Source organism: Eufriesea mexicana, unplaced genomic scaffold (assembly GCF_001483705.2).
Source record: "Eufriesea mexicana isolate 0111107269 unplaced genomic scaffold, ASM148370v2 scaffold1653, whole genome shotgun sequence".
Taxonomy (NCBI): domain Eukaryota; kingdom Metazoa; phylum Arthropoda; class Insecta; order Hymenoptera; family Apidae; genus Eufriesea; species Eufriesea mexicana.
In genome coordinates, this window is record NW_016909884.1 from 274,747 (window position 1) to 292,882 (window position 18,136).

An 18,136-nucleotide genomic window follows, 5' to 3' on the forward strand; every position below is an offset into this window, starting at 1 on the left:
GCTGCTTTTTATCTGTCAAATCCATCTTCCTTTCTCAATCTGTATTTCACTACCAAATATTTCTGTTCCGAATGTAATATGGCTAGCCAACCTAGAATTTAATAGACATATTTCTCAGGTTTTGTGCATACGAGCTAAGTAACCCAATATCAATTGTTGATCATGATTACTCCATAATATTAAAAACTGTCAACCTGGATACATTGTCTGCACGAAGAAGAATAGCTGACCATAGTTTTATCTTTAATTTAATTATTAATCACGTTGATTGCTCCTCTCTTCTTACGCAAATTAATTTCTATCTGCCAGAACGTGTATTGAGATTTAGAGCAGGTTTTCATATACATATGTCCAGATCTACATATGGATTAATTCATTCAATTTATCGCATTATTTCTGATTCACGCACTCTTTGTAATCGTATAGACTTTTTTTTATGGGTCTTTACAAACTTTCAAAAGACAATTACGGATGATTATTGATTAAAGCTGTTCTTCCTGGACAAAGCGATTATAAGCACGTCCCTTCGGTGTCATATTATGTATAATTTGTTTCCTCTTCTTTTATATGTGAAATTTTATGTAAATGGATTACGGTCCGTCTACGAATAAAATAAAATAATAATAAATATTGTAGTATCGCAAGTTTTCCACTGCATGTAAGTACACGTAGCTTTACGAAAGTCAACGAGGGTTCGAAGGCCAGGTCAATCGGAAAAACAATGCGACCTTAGCACGACCATATTTGGTCATGTTGAGGGAAGCACTGGAAAACGCGTGCATGGTGTGCATGGTGTGAAGAAGGATATAAAAGGACAAGGACGTTCTGAGTTTACAGACTTGTCGATTAGAGAATTGCTAAGTCAGTTGAGAGTTGTCAAAGTTAGTTGCCAGAGTTGTTTTTGCTAGTTGTGAGTTGTAATAGGAGAGTTGCTGCAGAAGTGTAGGTTGGGCGTTGTGATGAGTTGCAATAATTCGAATCTTTATCGTTACTCGCACACTCTATCACTGTTAATTTATTATTAAGTAAATAAATACCATGAAAGAAATCCCTCTACAATATTATACCTCACATATTTGTATTAGTGCTTGAAACTTTTGTTGCCATAAAAAATAATTCTTGACATCTAATTGTCTCTGAACGCTGGTAATATTCTACGAGTCCAATATTTTTCTCCTACTTGTACGTGCTCATTTATTCAACAGAATATTGTCTTTCTACAACCAGGTTCTGCTGCTATCGCCAATAGAAGATAGAAAAACAATGGGGGCAGGCAATACAACTTCCGTAACTATTTTTCGAAAACGAACAGTCCAAATCGAATAAAATCGATTAGACTAATTCGGAAGAGAGCCGCAGGGGGTTCTCCCTCCTCTCCCCCATGGTTGTTGCTAATCGACTGGTCGCAGGATCCTCGGTTATGGTGTGGTGTTAGAAGTGTTGGAAGGAGAAGGGACGAAAGGAAAGGGACGGAAAAGGAGGAGTGTGCGTTTTGTCCCCGGCCTGCTAGTGGGGACTGACTCATCACTATGGCTACCTTAACAGGCCTGCCTTCGACCGGGAGGTTATTCGAGGCTCTGGAAGTTATATGTATAGAAAGCGGAGGTTTTCCGAGGACTTGCGAGAAAGACCTCGAACCTCCTTGCAGTCAGAATCCATCTAGTGGCGAGAGTAGGAACGACGGTCGCTGCAAGCCTATTCTAACGAAGTAGGTAAAAAAATTCCTATTGGCAGTCCAAATTGCGAATAGATAAGCGACAACAGGTTATTATGCACTAGGTTGTCACCGACGCTTGCACTTCCGTCAGTATTTTTCGCAAACGAACATGGAAAATCCGAAAAAGACCATTGAACTAATTTGGGAAGAACCTATGCTAAGCTAATAAATCGAAGAATTCTAATTCGCTATCGAAATCTAACGTATGCCATTACGCAGCACGTATTGACAATCACTTGCACTTCCGTCACTTTATTTTGCATGTGCACCGTCAAAGTCGAAGAAGAATTGGGAAAACTGTTAAAGAACTGTCTGTTCCGTGCAATGTTGACCGAATTTCCCAATGGATGATCGAATCTAGAATCTACAATCAATATGTGACTTTGATTTCTCCGAGGAGAATCATCGTTTAGCGCAAATGGATTGAAGAGGCGTTTCCTGTATCATTACATTGTACTTTAACCGTTCGAGTACCACGAGTTTTTCTCGTTTTCCAGTCAATAGGCAACCGGCTGAGTAATTCACGATGTGTTTCGTGTCCAAAAAAGCCGAACAGTACAATAGTTCTTGTTTCATATCGTATCAAAAAATGCCAAGGAGCGCAATTGCGCTGTTTTCTGTTTATATACGTTCCGTCTATAACGGAACATGAAATATTACTTGCATTTCATCAAAATTTTCCTATAACTAAACGGTAACCATTATTGCTAGCAAAAAGCGAGGGGATAAATACGGCGGGTTGTTTAGAAGACATTGCTTTGCAAAGATCTTTATTTCACTGCTACTCCTTTGGCTCGAGAAGGTTGGGCACTGTTCATCCAACCGTCTGGTTATCAACGAATATAAATGTTATCTCCGAAGTATAAAAAGTCGGAAATCCTTATCTTTGCCCCACTATAGCGATCGCCTCAGCGACCTGAGTTATGAGCTGAATTACTAACACACACACGTCGACGGAAACTGATCATGTGGAAACTGTCATCTTTACAACCTACTGGCAATTTCGATACAGGAGTGGCGAAACGCTATCGTGCCAATCGGCACACGAACGGTTATCAAAATCGTGCAACATTTTTTGTTACGCGGTGCATATGGAGTATCCCGCCTTGGCATCGCTGAATAAGCCGTGAGGTCGGTATTTCTAAGGTTTATAACACGATCGGAGAGATAGACTATTTTAGAGTTGGGCTCTAGGTATATTGGAGGGCAATGAAACTAATATTCTTTCAAAGCTTCATTTCGCTCAATAGCCAAAGGACGTGTTATAAACAAGAGCAATGAAACTAATATTCTTTCAAAGCTTCATTTCGCTCAATAGCCAAAGGACGTGTTATAAACCTCGGTAATTCTGAAGGGTCATCCCGAAGTCCCGCTATGGGTAACAAACTACCGACACATCGGACCTGGACGAATACCGTAACCCTTGGGAAAAACCCACGACCTCACGCCTGCTCAAGTGTCATCCCACCTTTCCAGTACAAGGCGCGCCAAGGGCACATGGAAGGGTGATCACGACACTCAGGATGCCGCTGATTGGGAAATTAACATTTTTCTAAACAACCAATCAGCGCGCATCCTCGACATGCCAAGGCGAGGAACTGATTAGCGGAAAAACGTCAGTCAGTCAAATTCCAACCTTCAAAGAGTCACAATCGAACTTTTAAACTACCACGTTAAAACCTTCTACTTCATCGTGACTCCGGGGAAAGGAGTAAGGAAGAAACAGATTAACATTCGGGCGACCAAATAACAATAAAAGCTCTAGACCGTGAAACGTCTAGAGCACCCCACGCGTTCATAAGAAGGAAATAACTTCGATACATTCGCGACGCGTGGGAACATTTTTATTCCTTCTTTTCCTTCTACGCGCAGAAATCAGAGAATTATTTAGAAAAGGAGCGTCTCACTGTTTTTAACGATTTTTGCATACGTTAGAGAAATCAACATTTAGGACAATATATTTCTATGTATGTAACCGCCACTAGGCCTCAGTTCCCGTGACTTCTGCAAAAAGCTATTGCTATTACTGCAATGAATATTGCTTTTAGCTACGAGTCTGTGATAGCGTTTTATGTAAACGTTGAGTCGCCGATTAAATTACGGTTTCTATAAAAATCATCGAAATCAGTGGCACCAAACATATCCAATCCCTGGCCCCTTGGGGAACGTGACGAGACTCTGTGAGATTTATAACGCCGACGAAGGGGCGAGGAGCTTACGCCGCTTTCGCAGAAAGATGCCATCTTTTTCTATGACCTCACGCTTTGGATCGTATGTGGCAATGTTGGTGGTGAATGAGTGGTGCACCTTCACATGTAAATAGGAAGTACGATCACGTGGTGTGTTTTCCTCCAGATAGTGTTACATCATTTACGTATCGGTCCCGTATGAAGGCACTATACCGTCGCCTCTCGTCCGATTCAGTACCTTGAGGAAATCGTTCCAGAGAATTAAGTAAGTACTATTACCATCTATTCTTAACTTGATCTGTATCGTCGTCAGGTTTCAGCCGAACCATGTAACATCTTCCTTTCTTATTTTTGTCGTCCATTGTTCGTTTGTAGTGACACTAGCAAATCAAGTACTTCAATGATTCGCTAGTATAGACGATAGCAATCAGTGAATATTTGTGTTTTACTTTCAGCAATTTTCAAGTCAAGATGTTGTTAATCAGTCTTGCAGTAGCGATAACCTTCTCGCCGTTCATCGTACTTGGAGATGTCGTACCTATCGCAGATGCATTTGATGTCTGTCAGAATGAAACGCTAACATTAAATTTACCTAGAGAAACTTGGCTTAGTAGCGGCTTCATTGTTTCTCCTTCGTTAAGATGCATAAAAATACGTGGTGATAATATTAATATTGAGAACGGAACATTCGATAAGGTGTCAAATTTATTGTACCTTGATCTCAATTACAGTGCAAACTCTGCAGAATATTTATTCTCTTTCGGAAGTCTTCCAAATGTGAGAATTCTAAATCTCGGTAATCAAAATATCTACAATCAGGTCCCATTAAAGATTGAAAGAGTATATCCTGAACTTTGGTACTTGAATTTACAATATGCTAATATCTATGATATAAGAAGTACGTGGAGTAATCCTTTCCCCAAATTAACACATTTGGATCTCTCGGGAAACCGCATTAAAACATCTGACCTGGAAATATTTCCTGACACGTTAACGTATCTTAATCTAACTGATAATTATATCTCGCAACTCTCGTTCCCAAAGTTTAGCAATCTGACATCGTTAATATTAGACAACAATATATTAAGGGGAATAGGTGGTTGGTCCGGCCTTGATTTGAGAGGTTTGCGGAAACTGCAGAATTTATCGGTAGCGAACAATCAAATTAGTTGGATTTCTGTCCAGGATGCAACAAATATTCGATATTTGAATCTCGCTCAGAATTCTTTATCGAATATTGATTATAATGATTTTCGGTCTATGAAATTGTTAGAGGTTCTTATTTTAGATAACAATTTATTCCCAGATGTACCTTCTATGTCTCTAAACATAACTACGCTTTCGTTAAATTGTAACAGTATAAGGTATCTAAATGACAGCCTCTCTAACTTGCCATATTTAAGAAAGTTATTCCTAAACGGGAATAACATTACGCGTATTAATGAGAATACTTTCGACAATCATGAGCAGTTAGAAGAATTACACTTAGCTGATAATCAATTAACGTACTTGCCACCGAACTGGAGTCGATCTATGAAGAATCTTCGAAATCTAATTTTATCTGGGAACAAATTCACTTCGTTGAATTCGATAATTCATAGTGCTGATTTGCCTATACGACAGCTGTATCTTGATCGCAACCCCATTTTGTATCTAAATACCAGTACCTTCCAAATAATACCACAACAGATCATAGTTTACTTGAATATTGGGTCAGAATCTAATAAAATTTCATGTGCACGTCCTGAATCAGATGTGTCGATGAGTAGTCGTCGTCCAAGGTATTAGACTGCGCCTGGTCAATGGTCGACTACGTTTGGTCCATGGTGGTCTATTGCGTCTGGTCCATGGACGACTGCGTCTGGTCCATGGTGGACGTTTACATGGAGGTCGATTATGTCTAGGAATAATACAAAATAATTTTTTAAGTAGTGCGTATAGTAGTATTTAACGTTGTATGTATTAGATGTAATTCCTAGTATTCTTACGCAAATAAATATATCTCAATTGTAAAATGACGCACAGTTTGTATTGTTTTATTTTTGCCCTACCTTTCTTTATCACAAAAATAATTGTATAAACTAAATTTATAAATATGGGTCGAATGGCGATAGTGACTGCGTGCATAATAATCGTGTGTAGGAATACTTATGGCAGTGTCGAGTGCGAGCGAAGGGTGAAAGTTTAGCTATGCGTTTGAAGGTTTAGGGTGCGGAAATGACGGCTTGAAATAAGGGCGCAAGAATGTGAACGAGGGCAGTGTTTGAATAGTTAGGGTACAGTAGACAGCGTGTTTAGATAGTACGAGTGTACAGTAGACAGTAGGCAGCGAGCGATAACTTATCTTTGTCTTCCAAATATATTATTCATTTATTAATCAAAGACTCTGTGTGAGAGTACTTTTGCTCTCCTATTCTCCTCGTTTCGTATAAAACTTTCCCGAATGTCAGAATAGAAGAAGAATTTCAGAAGTTTTGTAAAAAATGCTGGATAATCACAGTCATTAACACCGATATTTATCACTTTTTGACACGTCGAAGGAATCGATATTTTGGTTAAATTTTCTTTTATAGTTATTGTCCCGTTCGGCTTTAGTTGTCGAAATATTCGCAAGTAGCTTTCGCTACTATGTACTGCATTAAATTCTGTGTATACGTAATTAAGAAGCCATATTGCTAAAATTGTGGAAATCAACATGGACGGATTTATTCTAAATAATGGGTGAACTTGTACCGTCTGTATAGACGAAGTTTATATATTTCGGGCCGCAGTATGAACAGTATGAAAGAACAGAGACTATTAGATTTAAATGGGGGTGCAAGGAAACGAGCGAGACAGTTTAAGTTATTGTGTTCTTAAGTCAGTCAGTATCGAAAGTGAGTTTAAAGTCAGCAGTCAGTTTTAAATCAGAAGTCTTAGAAATCGTTTGTAGGAAAGTTGTTAGAGCATTACATATTTACTATTGTATTACATTAATCCGTTATTTTGTTAATAAAGCTTATTTTTGTCCTATTATCACGTTAAGTGGCCAGCCCGTTTTGCTTGCCGTTCCGTTCAGACCCAGACTCGGCCGTCAAGTGGGCCACCGACAGCGGGTGAAGTGTTCATAAAACTCGGAGATACTGTACCAATTGTTATAACAGGAATTCCCAAACGTTAGGTCCAAAGATGGCGAAGAATTTAACACCAAAAGTTAGCACCTTTTGGTCCTAGCCTGGGTCAGTCCCTGAAGACCGATCGGACCCGAACGGAAAGTCTAACGCCGGTCCTTGAGTAGTATCGCGATATTATTCTAGTCGGTACCTTCCAATACGATCCTAAATATATGTACGCATATACAAACGATATCGAATCCTTTCGCGGTATTCATTTAACGAAGGGTCATCTCGGGTCCTTTTTGAAAATTGTTTTCTAGTATACGATATAAATGGTCTCTGATTCATGGTAAGAGAAGTGTACTTTCTTTATCTCTGCTTCTGCATACGCGAAGACAGAAATATATTACTTAATGATCGCTTTATCGTTTATATGAAAAGAAGTGTTTATCGTTTCTCATTATACAACTGCCATTGATAATTTCAATCAGATTCTTGTGTCACATGGAAATGAGGGAGCTTATATATTCGAGGTGCAGTGAGCAGCAGGTCTATATAAGTTCGCTGGCTTCTTAGGAGACGTTGCATTCGCTAAAAACATTGCGAATTCGTTAATATGGTATGTATTAAACGATTACCTTTTCTCTAATTTCATATATTGCTCTAATAACAAGTGTTACTTTGCGAAACACGTGATTATATCGATTACTCCAATCACTTCAGCGTTTCTTCCTTCTTCCAGAATTATTACACGACGATATCACTTATCTTCGTCCTGACACTCATAAGGGGTGAAGGTAGCCCCATAGTAGCTTTTGACCCACGGTATGAATCTGTAAACATAGAAGATTTAATACTTCACAAGGATTCCTCTGTGACCTGCAGAGAGAAGGAATTTATAAATTTGTCAGGGCTTCGTTTACAACAAATCCCTGAGAAGTTTGCTAACAGTGAAACAATCGAAGCTATCTTTTTTGATGATAATGAAATAGCTATGGTCCCACCGGATGCATTCAATGATATACCAAATTTGAAATGTTTAAATATGGCGAAAAATAAGATTCCATTGCAACAAATGCAAATTAATCATAATAGCCTAAAGACATTGATTATTGACTATCAAAGTATTTCGGAAACGAACGATTTAGTCTCAGGGGACGAAGATGAGATAAAAATGCGTTTACCAAATTTGGAAACTCTATCGTGGAAAAATATGAACTATGAGTTTTTCACACAATTTACGTCACTGTTTCATAAATTAACTCACGTTTATTTCTCCGACAGTAAATTACAATACGTGAATAAAAATATATCTCTATATTTCCCGAATTTAAACAGCATACATTTAGAACGTAATTTGATTGACAATTTACATATGGACTGTGGGAATATAGAAGCAATATATTTGGATGGAAACCCGCTTAAGAAGCTCCAGTTCGATCCGAATCAGTGCAACCTAAAAATTATTTCTTTGTCCAGTTGTTTACTGGAAGATGTGTTAAGTTTTAATGTTCAGTCTTTAAGAGTATTAGATTTATCGCGTAATCGTATTGGTTACATATCCGACGATGCGTTTAGATACACACCATTTTTGGAAAAATTAAATTTAAGTAGGAATAAATTAAAATCCTTTCCATATTTACAACATTTAAATAGCTTGACGACGCTGTGTCTTGATTACAACCTAATTAATGATATTAGAAACGTAATTCTAGTAAACTCCTTAAAAATGTTAAGTTTAAGAAGAAATTTGATAAGCCGTATTGACGAATTTACATTTTCGGCACTCACCAACCTGGAATATTTAGATTTAGCAGAAAACAATTTACATTATTTGCCTCCGAATTGGGGTCAAAATTTGAAGATGTTAACTTATCTAAATTTAGAGACGAATTACTTTGAAAATATAGAAGATATGATGCTGCATTCTGTAGTAAATTTAGAAGAATTATACATAAAGGACAGTGGCGTTACAGCAATTAGTTTAGAATCATTGCAACATATGCCAAAATGTACTATTCGTGTAATTTAAGGACTATTTGTATCTATATACATATTTGAGAAAAACATTTTTCTGTGATTGAATGTCTATAATTATTTATCTTATCGTAAATTAATAAATCGTGCAATTTGTGATAATGTCTATACCTTTTCCTGCCTCACCATGCGTAAGTACACAGTAGATATATTTTCAAGGATATGTATGCCTTAACGTACGTTAAGAGATTACACAATACTACCATAATCCAAGCGATAACTTGTCTAATCTATTAGTTATGAGATAATGTATATTCCTAAGAACTTTATAACTTGAATAATCGGTAAAAATTATTAGAAAATTAAATAAATGGTACCGATTATTATCGCGAAGAATATCTAAAAATAGTTGAAAAGTTCTTCATCTAGCCATAAAATCTTCCAATTTCTATTTATTATCATTTTAACTTACAATTCGTTTTTCATTGCGTTAGAAATTTTGTAATATTTTAGAACTATCAAAAATTCTCGTAGTACTGAATTCCTTTTGTGAAAGCAATTGTATTTCGTCTTAATGTATGTTAGTCAAACAAAACAAATGAAAATATATCAGTATAGAAAAATATTTTAATGTAGATTACAGTTTAAAGAAACTAACATCTGAAGTCTTTTTAGATCTAATTTAAAACTTGCGTTTTATTCCTAAAACATTTATTCACGGTGTCAAATATATTGAAAAATCTCCCGAGGAGTACTGTTAAATTTTTATTTTGCCTTTGATAAATTACCTGCAGTTGAAAAATTTCGAATGATGGAAAAAGTGTATAGCTTTGAATTCGTGAAACTCGAAGTATTCTTCGGTTGCGAGCAGCTTTGAGGTATCGACGTCTTTAAAAGCATATTTCTGTTGGTGGTACATGGCTTGCAAACGCAATGTCGCCCTTTAAACTTCATTACGAAGGAAAGTTGAACTTTAGAGCAATTATATTGATCCGTGTTTCTCATAACATAAGAATTACTTCTCATTAGATCAGCGATGTCTTGGCGACTATGCATATAGCAACGGAAGTTTTTGTTATACCACTGATAAACTTATCCGTTTCACTTAAGCTGTATTTAGATATCTTCGTAACCCGAGAAGGAACAGATAGATTTTGCAGAACGATGCACACTCGATCTCAGCAACTATACGAGCAAAGTGACGAATAAGGGACTCTTGGTGCCCTGCGTTCTTTTTCCCATATCTTCTGTCAACGAGAACAAACATTAATACCCTGACGTTCAGACACTTGTGTTAGATATGTTTCAAACAACAACTTACCCAGATTAAAATTTGGCGTATTTTTCTATCTTTCTTTTCTTCTATTTGTACAATTCCGTTCACATATTTTTATAATGCTAATGGCGTGAGTATCCGTCGATGAGAAAGGAGAAACCATAGCGCAATGACCGTTTCTAGCAACAGGGCCGCCCGACGTATAGGTTACAGTCCTGGGCCATACAGCAGCGTTGAATTTCTTCAACGTTGTAGCTACATTATAAAGAGACGAATTAAAATATTTAGAACAGAAGGTGCTGGATCTTTGGCATGTGTGAAGTGGAAAGTGCTTTACGTGAGACAATTCTTCGGGAAGATCGTTTCGTTTCGTTTCAATCGTTATTTCCTAATGGTAAGTTTAGCTATCTGCAAACGAGGAGAAGATTGCGATTCCTCCGTTTCTGCGAATCGTTTGTATATACACATTTTAAAAGCCGTCGTATCCTTTCCATCGAATCGACATTTGCAGATGTTCGTGCGACCATGGGGGTTACTGCTTGTGTTCCTTTTCGATACACGCTTGATATCTGGAAATCATGACATCTTACTTTCGCAGAACAAACAAACAAGGAACGATGATGATCAAGTCCGACAGCAATACAAATACCATGGTCACAGTGGTGTTCGTAACAGATATAATCCACCGACCATTCCGACTTTCAGTACTCCACGACCCTGTCAGACATACACGACATGTCCTACGCCAGTACAATATGTGCAATGTACACCGAACGCGGTTTTGAATCTTACGCATATGGGCTTGAAAAGAATTGGTGATTCTTTCATATTTAGCCCGGACACGAAGGAGCTGTATCTAGACGACAACGAGATCACTGATATTTCTGTTGCAGCATTTACGTCTCTGAAACGGCTTGAGATTTTGAGTCTGTCCGGTAACAATATTTCTATCGGCAAAATGTTATCGTACAAAAGTCACGAAGCTTTGCAAAAACTGATTTTAAACAACAACAAGTACAATGGAGAAGACACGAGTATCGAAAAGATATTCGAACCGTTAAGGAGACTGCAACATTTGTCGCTTAGGAGAAATGGAATTTCTCAATTGAATATCGTAATGAAAGATTTCGCGCCATATCTGAATTCGTTGGATTTGTCAGGAAATAAGCTCGAATCGATAAATGTTAATAATTTCCCGGAAACTATCGCTTATCTTTATTTGGACGATAACAAGTTCACAAACTTAAATTTGAACAATTTAAACATCAATGAACTGTCTCTAAGCGGGAACAAGTTTCAAGAATTATGCGATGTAAATTGCGTAGATTCCTGGCTGTCACTAAAAGGAAAAACGAAATTGTCGAAGCTGAACGTGTCCCATAATATTATCAGCAACATGAAGGATGGTACGTTTGCGAATATGAAAAGTCTCGTCACGTTAGATTTATCTCATAACAGAATAGTATCGGTTCCGAACGATATTTTCAACGAGCTATCTTCATTGAAAGAACTTCGGATCAATCACAATCTTTTAATCATTATACCAAACATATGCTCGTTAGGTTATATAAAGCATTTGAATATAAGCAACAATCGAATAACAGAAGTGACGTCCAGTAGATTTTGCAGGCTGATGTATTTAGAGACGCTGGATTTATCGAACAATTATATTTCGATTATCAAGGATGATAATTTCGTAAATCTACAAAGCTTACGATGGTTAGACCTTTCGAATAATAGGATCCATAAATTTCCCACAATATTAATCAGTGAAATGGCATACCTTAATACTATCTGGTTGAAGAATAATAGTATCGATGACATCAGTGACTTGTTTAACACGAATTCAAATACTGTTCACGACCTGCACCTTGAGGAGAATCCATTATTATCCCTAAAAATTAGCCGTCAGAATTTAACGTTATATGTGAAAGAGGTTAAGTCACGTGTCATGGATAATGTAATTGATACCGAATTGGCACAGGAATTACAGAAAGATAATTTATCTATGAGTACGAAAGATACAGATTTCTAGAGTTGGAAATCTTCATACTAAAATTATTATACCTTCGTTATGCATGTGCTAGACGATTTCGAGGTAAGTTCCGTACAAACTATTTCTCCTTTGATGTATCCTTATTAAAATATTCTTATTTAACTTGTTTTTTTTTCTAGTTTTCCGGATGCCTTAAAATACTGCACGAGTTTCCACATTTCTTCCCACGAAGATCTTTCGTCTGATAAATGAAAGAACGGATTAATGTTTGATGATCCAATTGTTGCTTTGTTACAATACTAATAACCGATGTGGATTGTATTTGGAAAGGAAACAAGTATCGTCGCATATATTAGTCTACATTATCTACTGCGGATTTAGAAGAACTCACGCTTGACATTGCCTTTTACATACCTTTAGCTTATTTCACATTTTTTTGCTTGTGAAGTATTGAAGTATTACATTAATCTTATTTAGTAACTAGTTATTAAGATCGGTTTTGCTACTAATAAACTAAAGTTTAATTAACACTATAATGTTAACGTTCTTATATTGTCCAAGGAGTGTTAACTGAAATAAAGAAAATGTTATCTGTACGTCGAAGGTAAGTATGTATTTTATTCGATACTTTGAATTTATGAATATTGTGCTTGATTGTGACGTACTTGATATTGTAGTAAAATAATTAAGAGAGCATTAGTGTTTTCGGAAACCGCGGCGTAAATATATACGTAATGTTACGTCTACTCCATATTTAGTATATATCTCCTTTGCGATTAAAGCTCACAATTTAGTTTGAATTTTGGAAAATTTCTTTACAATCATTTTAGGACGTCAAGTTCATATAATAAATATTTTTGAAAATTAATCACGCTAATCAATTGTTTGCTAGTTTATAATACAGTATAAAACATAGAAATCTACACTGCATTTTCGATTATAAGACATTCCCTTCTATACGTTACTTACATTTTCGTAACTTTAACTTTTCTTTTCACTTTGTGTTCACTTTAATTTCAATTTTAGTTTCTATTCCAACCACTTATCTTCTAATTTTATTTTATATTGAATCGGTAACGTAGGAAATGGTTCTGAATCGGTAATGTAGAAAATCGGAAACTAAAATGGTTTAGCGACTCTAAAGATATTAAGGCGTAAAATCAAAATACGTACCATGTAACAGCTTTATCCGATGTTTCGTCTATACCCCTTCTACAATTTGCTTTTCTCCTGACAGAATTTTCTGATTCGATAAAGTTGCATCTTAAGTGTCTTTACTTCAAACTTCTAGATGGCGCAGTGATCACGAACGCGGAGTGATTGATTAGGTTGTAAAATAATATAAGACGATCATTGCATGACAGTTGTTGGGACAGTTTTATAGCGATAGTATGTTTCAGGTACGAAAGTAGACATTTGGTGCTAAAATGGATGAGTTTTATACCGAAATTTTATCATTATTTTATAAGGTTTACGAGTGCAAGGATTTTAAGTAGAAGACATCTAGTGGCGATTGTAATGAATACATTCAAGAACATCTCTGATAAACTGTGCTCGTTGAACTCCTTTGAGTGATCAGAAATTGCGACTATTAGCCTTGCAAGAAATTTAAACGGCCGTCCTTGAGCTGGAGGAGCCTGCTACCCATCGGTTAGATAAGACAATCCTTTTAATGAGCTTGTCATCAAATTGCTATCGAATTTTAAGATCACCGACTGTTTCGTGTTGCTGAAATGGCTCCCTTAACCGATAACGAGATCACTTGGATCCGAGATAACCTAACAACGCTTGAGAATCTCGATCTGTAAGAAGAGGTTAGAGTACTCATTCAATGGACGAATAACGATTTCGTCCAGTTTTATCCAGGTTCTGAAATAGAACGAAACAGAAAAATGACTTTATCGATTGCCGCAAGTCACGTGTTAATCATTCTTCGTTTTAGGTTATTCGAACAATATTCCAATACGTGAGTTCGATGTTGGCCATTCAAGGAACGATTTCTTCGGTTCTATGTAAATTCGAAGTTACAAGAAATGATGGATAATTGATAGTCCACGATATAGTTTCAATTGCTGCGTCAGAGACCTTTCATTCGCCGAAAATACAGTCGTAGCATTCTAAGAAGAGAAAGAAGAAAGAAGCTGGAACTATAAAGGTTGGTAGTCGTCTCGACGTATTTTCCATATGCGCTTCCTTGAATTTTCGACACTGTCACTGAGTTTCTTTTGCGAGTCGTACCAAGATACATTAGGATGAGCATGTCGAGAGTTCACCAGCAGAGAAAGAGCGAGGTTAGCAAAAACGAAAGGAATGTCTTTCACTTAGGAATCGCCCCTCTTATGGCCCATCAACAACCCGTGGTCCTTTCTTTTATCGCAATGGAAAAATGGTAACGAATATGAGAAAAGGAAAAAAGAAGCGGGATGCTTGTCAAAATTTATTTTTCAAAATATGTCTCTTTCTTATCTTTGAGGTACTTGGTGGTTATTGGGTCTTGCAGCAATGCGTGGAAACGTAAAAACTATACCGATGGAACCGTGGCTGTCTAGATAAAACCTCGACACTGACTGGAATAACTGGATCTGGTATTCGCAAATATTGGTATCTCTAAACTCATGCCTATTAGACTGCGATAGTTTCGCGAAATCGCGACAGCGTTTGGAACATAGCAAAATTCGACTCGTTCATTGACTTCGGGGCATTCGCTGTCAAAAATGAATGACCAATAAACCCAGGTACTCGGTGAACAGCAGTATTGTCCGGTTTTTGTTTCATCCATCACATTTTAGGTTGCAGTGGGTAATGCAGACTATTGAAAGGAAGAAAGCGAGGAAGCAGTTAACGTCTCCGATAAAACCGCGTATTTAATTCGGTTGCTGTTGAGAATTCGAGAAGCAATAGGAAAGAGCGGCCAGAAAAGGGGAAAAGAAAAGGACAATAGAAAAGGAAGAATGGGAATCGCATGGATGAAGGAAGTGTTACGCGACGCAAGAGCGCGTTCCATCCAGTTAGATCTGGCCTAGGTTGACCAAGCCACCTAGGGAGGCGAGATGTCGGGGTGGGAGGCGCCCCTGCTGATCAGGGGTGTTAGTTGGGGTGGAGGAAGAGGGTGGACGAATAGGTGGAAACGCATGCGCTTCCTTTAGCCGGTATGTTGGCAGGGATGCTCGGCCAGAAGCGAGACAGAGATGCTAGCGAGAAAGAGAGAGAGGGAGAAAGAGCAACCCCTAACGATAGAGAGAGAGAGAGAGAGAGAGAGAGAGAGAGAGAGAGAGAGAGAGAGAGAGAGAGAGAGAGAGAGAGAGAGAGAGAGAGAGAGAGAGAGAGAGAGAGAGAGAGAGAAAGCGAGAGTACGATATCGCGAAAGCAGGAAGGCGAGTGCGATAGGGTGAGAAGACAAGGATCTAAAGGGTAAAAGGGAGAGGGCGATCGTGGAAGCACGACGAGAGGGATCGAGAGAGACGAATCGAGTGCGTCGCGTCAAAGTTGGAGGAAGAAAGGTCGAGTCGAAGGGGTAAAAATGAAGAGAGAAAACTAGAGTGGCGCGCAGCGATGGCTAGAAGAGGAGGGAGGAAGCGAGGTCTGCCGCGTCTAGGCAGCTCGAGACTCTACTCCCACCCAGCTCTCCTCTTGCTTGCTCGCTTTCTCTCTCTCCTCTTTCAGTGTTCGTTCGAACACGGCCCGGTACGGTTCTGTCGCCCCGTGCTCGAAGGATCCTCTTCGTGATGGGATCTCGCTGCCGTGGTGGTATCGGCAGGTTCCCTCGGTAGCCGATTCCCCGATCCACCGATGTCGCACGGTTCGTCAGGGTGACACGCGCGGTTTCTAGTCAGGTAGTTCTCGTTTGCGGTCAAATAAAATCGGTATATAGACATCGATACATACGATCCGGAGATAAACGTCCGTGCTTTTCGATACGGGAAACGGGATTCGAGAGGAGCAGCAAAGAAGGAAACGGAGAGAAAGGGTGAAGTGCTTGTCGAGAAGAGTGCGAGATCGGGAGGAGGAGGTAAGTGTACGTGCAGAAACGGAGAGAGCCGTGAACAAGAGGACACCCGAAAATATTATACCAATGGAGAAACGGTAGTGAGAACTCCGCTCGAGGGAAGAAGCGGGTGCGTACGAGTGGCGACTAGGATTCCAATTGAAAACAAGAGGATAGGATAAAAACCTGTTTATCCTAACTGTGGACAATCTTCGTCTCGGACTCGATCGGAATCGGAGCTGCAGGTTTCCCGAAATCGATCATCATCGTTGTTTACTCTGCGAAGATCGGGCCGATTCGTCGTTGGAGTCAGCGTGAATAGCAGGTCCGACCGAGGCTAGCCAAAACGTTCCCGTTGTACGAAAGTAAACACGCGAGGACACATCGAGAGAAAGATGCCGGGTAATTATTCGGCCCGTTGCGAGCCCGGTCTAGTGGTTCCAGTATGGAAACCGGAGGAAAACCTCTACCTCTTTGACGTGATCATCCGTGGATTCGTCTACTTTCTCTTGTTGTTGTATCTGTTCATCGGCGTGTCGATAATCAGCGATCGTTTCATGGCGGCGATCGAGGTGATCACTTCGAAGGAGAAGGAACTGGTGGTTCGCCGTCAAGGTAAAGAGCCGCAGATCGTCGTGGTGCGAGTGTGGAACGAGACGGTAGCGAATTTAACGTTAATGGCGCTGGGCAGTAGCGCTCCAGAGATCCTCTTGTCGATTATCGAGATCTGGGCGAAGAACTTCCAGGCCGGAGAATTGGGGCCTGGCACGATCGTCGGCTCAGCCGCTTACAACCTCTTCGTCATCATCTCTTTGTGCGTGTTCGTGATACCGAATGGGGAAACTAGGAAGATAAAGCATCTCAGGGTCTTCTTCGTCACCGCCGCGTGGAGCATCTTCGCTTACGTTTGGCTGTATGTGATCCTGGCAGTTTCCAGCCCAGGTGTACTCGAAGTGTGGGAAGGTATCCTAACATTCTCCTTCTTCCCGGCCACGGTGCTCACGGCGTACGTGGCCGATCGGCGTTTGCTGATCTACAAATATCTACACAAAGGCTACAGGATGAACAAGAGAGGTGTGATCGTGCAGGCCGAGGCCGGTGACTCGGACGGTGGGGTGGAGCTTGAGATCAAACCGCAACAGGACAGCTTTCACAGCATGACGGACGCCGACACGCCCGAAGCGAAGGAATTCGAACAGACCAGAAGAGATTACATCAACACCTTGAGGGAGCTGAGAAAGAAGCATCCGACCTTGCCGTTGGAGCAATTGGAAGTGATGGCTCACGAGGAGGTGCTCGGAAAGGGGCCGAAAAGTAGAGCGTTCTACAGAGTGCAGGCTACCAGGAAGATGGTCGGCGCGGGAAATCTGAGCAAAAAGATCAGCGAAAGGGCGCAGAGCGACCTTAGCGAGGTCAAGGCTGAGCTACAAAGGCAAGAGGCTGAGAGCATCGACATCGAGAACGTGAATGCCATGAGGATCTTCTTCGAGCCCGGTCATTACACCGTGATGGAGAACGTTGGTACCTTCGAAGTGGGAGTGACCAGAGCAGGCGGTGATTTAACCAAACCGTGTACCGTCGACTACTGCACCGAGGATGGCTCTGCCGAGGCTGGTTCCGATTACATCAGCGCGAAGGGTACTCTGACTTTCGATTCGGGCGAGACTAGGAAGACCATCAAGCTGTCCGTCATCGACGACGAGTTGTTCGAGGAAGACGAGCACTTCTACGTCAGGTAAGACCGTCGTTTCCATTCTTTCCCGCTCATCTCGCTGCTAACATTCTTAGTCCAACGAGGCCTCCTAATTTCCGCAAAATAACCATTCGCGTTACCATCGTTTCGTCTTTTACAAACCTAGCCCGGGACGGTGATACATCTGTCCGTATCCCGACGAAGAGTT

The 18,136-nt window shown here is 39.7% G+C and overlaps 2 protein-coding genes across 3 annotated transcripts in view; both read left to right on the forward strand.

The window, feature by feature from the left end:
- Positions 1-4,000: 4,000 nt before the first annotated feature.
- LOC108548791 (leucine-rich repeat and death domain-containing protein 1-like) lies at positions 4,001-11,978 on the forward strand. Its single transcript, XM_017901913.1, has 5 exons — positions 4,001-4,171; positions 4,362-5,524; positions 8,012-9,024; positions 10,853-11,870; positions 11,965-11,978. Exons 2-5 carry the CDS (start codon positions 4,378-4,380, stop codon positions 11,976-11,978), a joined length of 3,192 nt encoding a protein of 1,063 aa, XP_017757402.1. The 5' UTR covers positions 4,001-4,171; positions 4,362-4,377.
- A 4,652-nt stretch (positions 11,979-16,630) lies between these two features.
- Positions 16,631-18,136, forward strand: part of Calx (sodium/calcium exchanger 3) — a 203,317-nt gene continuing 201,811 nt past the window's right edge. For both annotated transcript variants that reach the window (XM_017902012.1, XM_017902013.1), the window contains exon 1: positions 16,631-17,970. In XM_017902012.1, coding sequence (XP_017757501.1) covers positions 16,631-17,970 — 1,340 coding nt within the window. The remainder of the gene's footprint in view (positions 17,971-18,136) is intronic.